Here is a 7,275-nt window from a genome sequence, read left to right as displayed (position 1 = left end):
ATTTTAAGAAGTCCCGGTGCTCAGCACCGGAGCGCACCGGCCCACTTAAAGCACTGACTATATTTACAAGAATTAAACATTTATTTTATTTGTCAAAATGACCAACACTTTTAAAACTCCATATATAGAGGTCAGCAGCCAAAAAACATTGATTTAGGGTTTGGTTACCCTTTAAACTGCATCATTTCTTCTGTTACAGAGTCATTTAAATAGAGAAAAACACAGAAATGCAATTTTTAGCTACATTTTCTTAATTTATATCCAAAAATGTCACAGGAACGTGTTAATAAACACTATTTTCATCGGAGTGGGTCTTAAATAGCAGAAGGATTAGAGTCACAAATAGAGTAGAAATACCTTAAATGAAATCTCCATGTTCTCTCCACCCCACACATCCAGACCAGAGTCATAGGTACCAAGCTCATAGAAGTAATTTTTGTCAATAGAAAAAAGTCCTCCAGCCATAACTGGACACCTTTAAAAAAAAATAAAAAAATAAAGACTTTTAGGCAGAACTTCATTAATGCACACAAGGATGTGTAGATGAAAGTACCTGATGGGATCTGAAACTGTCATGTTGTGTTTCCTGATGTAGTCCTCAGAGAGCGCGTTCCAGCCAAACACCAAAGGCCATTTGAAAATACCTCGTTGGAAGTTGTCAATCAGCATATAACTATGTGGAGGAAAACAGTTATTAAGATTTACTCTACATTGAGCATTGCTCTTCCATCGCTCCTTCACCTCATGTCCTTGTCGTTGATGACCTCAATAACGGGACAGGGAACCTTCCTGCGATCCAGGTAAATTCTCTCCAAGAGGGGCTCCAACCAGCCCACGTTGCACTCAATATGTGAGTCCAGGAAGGTAAGAACCTCACCTTTGTTGGAGAAAAGAAACGAATATTATTTCAAATCTACTTTTTATTGTAAAAAAAAAAAAGGAAACAACAAAAACAAACTTACTGGTTAGTTATTTTACTATTTAAAAAAGATTATATTTATAGTTTTTTGGCTTGGATGAACAAGTTTCCTTTTTGAAATTACTTTTTTAAGGGCAAGAAAAAAAAAGTGAGGACAGCAGGAATGCTCTTTAACCTAAAAGACATACGGCTATAGCCTGTATGTAATTTTCTTCATGGTATCATTATAAAGCATTCCATACATGCAAGCAAGACATTTCTGGAGGAAATAACTCAAAGGGCATGCCAGATGAAATAGCATCAGCTGTTAACCCGTTCTGACCCGATGTGACATGCTTCATTCTCTCCCTGAAGCCCAGAGCGACACATGGATCACTGCAGAGTTTCAAGACGCAAAAGCTGCTGAAACTTTCTTCAGCATTTTAGGAAAAAAAATCTAAATTCATTTGAAGTTAAAGTTTAAAAACAAAATTATTTTTTAAGCTAAGCAACATAGGATTTAAGTGGAAAAATGTTTCTTTCAAAAAAAAAGTGAACGAGAATAAGTAACAACTTTTTATGGAGATATTGGAGAAATATGGACATTCTGAAGTGAAACATGTATTGTTTTAGCTCCAAAGCAGACGGTTTCTGCAGCTTCACACAGGAGATTCTGCTAAACTGGTTTGTTTGTCCTAAATATTTACATTCCATCTAACTTTCATTCTGATTTCTTTCAAAAATGTAGATTAAACCAACATCTTTTCTTCTAGTTCAGCTATAAATGAGCGCTCCTGTCTGTCTGTTTCAGGTCTAGAACTCCACTCACACCATCTAACATCTGGTGAGTGCATGGCTTTACAGTCTGACTTTATGACTTGAACAGCTAATATACTGGCCTCCATTAAACTCAGTCCAAACAATGCATTGCAGCAACACACACTAGAGTGACTCAAACACTATTCAAACAGTTGTGTTAGAGCAACATGCAACACTGGAGAGATCAGAGAAGGATTTAAGCGAAACATGATTCATCGTATTTACCTTTGGCAACAGCAGCTCCAGCTAACCTGGCCCGGATCAGGCCCTGACGCTCTTTCAGGCGAACGATTCGCACTTTGGGAAATTGGGACATGTATTTATCCAGCGGCTCTTTGAGGTAATCTAAGAGGAGTAAAAGTAAACATTAAGGCAACTGTCGTTAGACTCGCCAACACAAGATGCTCATCAGAAATTTGTCTCTGAGTTGTGGGCGGGACAGTTGGTAAAGACTTCCCCGTAATTCATAACTGAGACATCTGTGTTTACATAGGAAAACGAAGACATACATGGATCGAGTCGTCTACAAGTGGATCCATCGGAATGGAGCGCAGCAGAGAGTTTGAGGACCGCACGTTTGTTCTACGTCTCAAAAAAGCTTTTTCAAAAGGCATTTTTAACATCTGATCGTGATTCATTTGAATAAAGAAATATTTCTACATTAAATTTTAGGTGTAACTTTCTTTTATCCTCAATCATTTAAAAATAAATAAGCTAAAAAAAACACCATAAGTACAATTTTCCTTGGAATGGGTCTGTATAAGTGACACCCCATCAAATGATAGAAATCTTGATTTTTTTTATTTCAAACTTTATAAATTACCAAGATTTAAAACAAAAAAGTGTGTTATTTTGGATATGGGTCTCAGAATCCAAGCCACAAGTACGGTGGCCGACAAGGCTCACATTAATGCAAAAGACACAACGACAAAAGCCACAACACAAGAATAACAAAAAGATCCCCATAGTTTAATTAATATGTATCCACTCTCGGGTTAATGCTCGAAGTTTCAAACTACTAAAGTGCCAATAGCTTGAAACTAGATGAAACTTAAAAAAAAAATCTGTTAATCATTTCTGTTGTGTTTTGGCTTTTTTCGTCGTGCTTCCACTTTTGACGTTGTGTCTCTTGCATATATATGTGAGCTGTGTCGACCACCGTACTCGAGGGCCAGCATGCAACATGTTTCCAACATAGCTGCCATTGAAATTCCTTATTGGCTAAACACACTTGATGCAGGTAATCAGTGGCAGACAAGGCAGGATTTCAAGAAAATCAGCAGGAGATCCACCATCGAGACCTGGAGATTTACATTTTTACCTTTAGTACTGAAATCATCCACTAGGATGATTTCCTTGAGGAGATGTGGTGGAGATCTGTTCAGCACACTGTGCACGGAGCGCAGGAGAGTGGACCACACCTCATCCACAAAGCAGAAAATGACACTGGTGGAAGGCAAGTCGTCGTGGACAACAGCCTGCGAACATCTGAAAACGACAAACAGACACTTCAGACGCGAAGGCCGCACCACACGAGACATGAGAAATGACACAACTCACACTTCCGGCCTGGTGTCAGGAATGGCACGGTCCACTGGGATCTGATCGCTGAGGTAGACATTAAAATGACCTTCATCCCACCTCCTCCTCACCTCGCCATCCTCACTACTGGGAAGGATCACTCCTCGACCAAACTGGCCCACCGCATTTGGATCTCGGGGAGCGTGCGTCACATCCAGAGAGAGCACTTTGTGGACACCTGATTTTCTGACTGCAGTGGCGATATTTCCCATTCTAAGGTCGGCTGTTGGTTTGAGTGGTTCCTTTTCCTCATTTGGATCCTTGTTGGGTTCTTGGTGAGACTTTACTTTGGAAGGAAGTATGTCTTTGGACTCCAACTTGATGGATTTTGTTTCATTTTTCGCAAGTTTTGCAACACTCTCCTCTAAATTAATTTTATTTGCTTGTATTTGACTTGCATTGGCTACGGCAACACCAAAGTCCAAATTTAGTACCTTTTTCTTTCCGGGAGCATCCTGCTTAGATATGACACCATTATTAACAGGTTTGTGTTGAGGAGCCACAGATTTAAAGTTGTCACTCTTAAGATCATTATCTACTTGTCTCCAATTCACTTTTTGTCCTCTTTTACCTCCCTCTCTGTACACATCTGAGGCTAGTGGTCTGTCCCTGTCACGAGCAGCTGCAGAGTCCAGCCTCTGAACCGGGTGTCTGAAGTCCATTCTCACATTTGGGGTGACTCTGACCCGCTGCCTTCTCACTTCTCTGTCCCTGAACATGCGCTCCTTCAGGATGTGACTGTTCACGTCGTCTATTGACACTCTCAGTGCAGCCATGTCAAACAGCAGCCAAATGATAGAAGCAGCAAACACAAAAACCAGCACCCTCCCACTCCCCCGCAGGTATCTCCTCAGCTTCATGAGTCTCATGTCGAGAGTCAAGAGTCAAGTCAGCAGAAATATGTCAGAAACTTCGACGGAAACGGGCCACAGGTGACTCCAAACGAAACATTTTCCAGCTGCTTGCGTGGCATGCTAGCCACGAATGTTTATGCAGCAACGACGGTTGTTATCCGGATATCATTGAGGCACAAAAATACAAGTTTTTCAAACGCTGTCGCTTCGGTCAAGTCCACTCACTCAGAACCATCGCGCCAGAATCGAAGAAAACAATGTCGCTCAGCCGGAAAACCCGTCAAAATAGGGTTGATAAAGTTGCTTTCACTCAAAAACTTTACCCCAGAGTCACTTTTGTATGAGTGCGTAGTAGTTGCCTACTTCCAGTTTCTCTGTAATCTGATTGGCTGGAAGGGTGACTGTCGCAAAGCAGGAAAAACTAGTATCAAACAGGAAGTGCCAAAGCACACCTTCAAAATAAAACTTGTTTTTAATTCCTTCGTCATTTTTCTTTCTTTATTTGTATGAACGTTATGGGACAGAACATGAGATCACCTCCTTCTTTATCAGTCTAAAAAACATTCTAAGATATGTTTAAACTCCTTATAAATATGTATATTTTTTTGTGAAGTACTTATAAAGGGAATTATTTGGCTAATTCTGGCTTTTTCAACCGCATGAATGTATTCATTTGGTTTTTTTTTCTTTAACTTTCACTCTCCCCTTTCAAGCAAACGAAATACTATAATTATGATGATTATATTATTATTAATATTATTATTATTCGCTGGGCCTCCCTGTGCCGGTCTCCAGCTCAGGTTGTGTAAGGAACGGCATCTGGCGTAAAAGTCTCTACCAAACTGAGCGTGCGGATCAGCTGATTATATTATAAAAATAGCAAAATGTTCCAGCTGGGTCTTCTCTCTGTGGAGTTTTCATCTCCTTTATGTGCATAATATCTCCTTGACAAGTAAGATTGTAATTGTCTACCTTGTGTGGCTACATAATGTCCTTTTTTTTAATGCCCGTGATAGCCTGGATAGGCTCCAGCAACCCTCATGACCCTGTTTTGATACAAGTACAGGAAAAAGCATTCTCCCTTACTATCACAAGACTAATTGTCATAGGCCAGTGACAGTTACATTGTGTCACACCATTATTCACTTTGTATTTATAATGTTAGATATGTTGTATCTTGAAGAATTAGAGGTTTTTCTTTAAATTTATTTCACCTTTTCCCCTATTTTTGACTGTGTTCTATATTTCAGTCACTAGTAACACATTAGTAAACACAATACAGCTTGTCTTATCTCAGTGAAATCTTTAATATTGTTATCAAAACTAAAGAGTTTCTCAAAAGTGTCAAGTGACTACACCCCATGTGTGCTTACAATCACAAACAACATAGAAATGACTGTTTTTAGGTTTATGTGGCTGTAATTACAAATCTGAGTGCTGGTGTTCCTCTAAAATTATTTGGCATGTTTCTGATACTTTATTGATTAAGGTTTGGAAGCAGTTCTGTATTAACTTAACAAAACTAGCATTTGTTGGTCTTTAATTGAGGTTTCTCATACTTTGCATGTGGCTTCATGGGTAGGATAACTGCTTGGAAATCTTTATCAGAGACTGTCTGTTTGAAGCTGAAATTAGTTAGTTTTTAGTCTTTTAATTTTTTTAAATAAATGTCACACAAAAGCCAAAACCATCATCTCCTTTCCAATTTAATCCACCATTCCAGTACAGAAACACAAATTTACTTTATTATCTCTTGATAAATTTGTGGCTTAGATTAATTTGATATTAAATATTTGTTTTCACATCACTGACTTTGTTACTTCACATTTTTTAAACAGGGTTAAAACTATTCAACCTTACAATAAAGTAACAAGCGCATTTTAAAATGAGCTTTTAACAAAATTCAAAGAGCCTAAATTTTCCTATTTATCTTTCACAATGAGGTACCAATATTTTTTTAAAATAAATCTTAGAATAATTAACTATAAAGGCTTAACTTAAAACTGAATTTGTTAGCAAAATGCTTGACTCGTTTGAAGAAGGACGTTGTTATAGGTTGAAAACACAGGATCCTTGAAGCTCTTGTGTCAGTTGTTAAGTGTGCTGATAAAACTCATATCAACCTTGAACATAAGTGAGTTTCTTGCAATCATACTTGAAATTGTACTTTTTTCTGTTGTAGCTCAACTTACACTGATAAGGGGTCACTTTTCACAAAAGCTAAAATTAAGTGTTTTTTGATAATACTTTAACCAATCGTTTTATTTTGAAAGACAAAAAAAGAATAAAAAATCTTATTATTGCAACTTTGCAAACATCAACAATGCAGTGGTTTTTAGAGACAAATTTTACAAAATAATTAAACAAATTGAGCTTTTTGGATTTAGCTATTGACTTTTAAATCAATCAGTCAAAAAATAGCTTGTCAAAATCTCAAAGTCAGTTAAATTTCAGCAGGTTTTTAGACACTTTGTGGTTTGCAAACTCTAAAACTGCCTTTTTAGAATAAACATTGAGGGCTGTTTCAGAATATTTCTCCAACAGTTTTTTAAATACGTGCACATTGGTAGGAGGAAGAGGTCAGCACCCTCCTCTTTAGCAATGTTACCATGCAGGATCCTTAAGTCTGCGTTGTTTCTGCAGTGAGCCGATACACACGTACGGTCACATTTGTAAAATGTGTGTTTCTGGAGCCATTAGGCAGTGATTAGTGGAGGCAACGACAGGTTTTCCTCTTCATCAGCGGGCCTCTCTTGGGAGTACCAGTGGCTCCATCCAGCCTATTAACAGTCCCAACATGAGCAGGGAGGGGAGTGGTACCTCCCATGGTGCCTGCCCTTAACTGCACTACACACACTTTCATTAGCGTGTTAGCTAAATGATTGGCCTCAGGATAGCCCCGGAGCATTGCAACACACGTGCAAGCTTACTGGTCAATTTATTCATTTATTCAATTTCTGCATTTGCTCTCTCAGTGGTATAATATAGTAGTTTGGGTGGGTTTTCATTTATTTATTTATATCTTGAGTTCGGAATCACATGCAAGAAAGCAGAAACTATATTCATTAGAGAACAGGGAGAATAAAAATACAAACAGGTGTTCGGTTGCTGCATCAAAACACC

At 38.4% G+C, this 7,275-nt stretch overlaps 1 protein-coding gene across 1 annotated transcript in view; it reads right to left on the bottom strand.

The window, feature by feature from the left end:
* The window catches only part of LOC112155417 (polypeptide N-acetylgalactosaminyltransferase 5), a 7,425-nt gene extending 2,877 nt beyond the window's left edge, over positions 1 to 4,548 (bottom strand). The window contains exons 1-6 of the mRNA XM_024287023.2: positions 3,278 to 4,548; positions 3,039 to 3,205; positions 1,943 to 2,062; positions 742 to 877; positions 554 to 673; positions 358 to 475 (exon numbers count right to left, since the gene is read on the bottom strand). Of these exons, the coding sequence (XP_024142791.1) occupies positions 358 to 475; positions 554 to 673; positions 742 to 877; positions 1,943 to 2,062; positions 3,039 to 3,205; positions 3,278 to 4,167 (1,551 nt within the window). The 5' untranslated portion in view covers positions 4,168 to 4,548. The remainder of the gene's footprint in view (positions 1 to 357; positions 476 to 553; positions 674 to 741; positions 878 to 1,942; positions 2,063 to 3,038; positions 3,206 to 3,277) is intronic.
* Between the last annotated feature and the right edge of the window lie 2,727 nt (positions 4,549 to 7,275).

This window comes from Oryzias melastigma, linkage group LG21, assembly GCF_002922805.2.
Source record: "Oryzias melastigma strain HK-1 linkage group LG21, ASM292280v2, whole genome shotgun sequence".
Classification (NCBI taxonomy): domain Eukaryota; kingdom Metazoa; phylum Chordata; class Actinopteri; order Beloniformes; family Adrianichthyidae; genus Oryzias; species Oryzias melastigma.
Note: the sequence above shows the minus strand (reverse complement) of the source record. Positions and strands in the feature narration are given on the sequence as shown.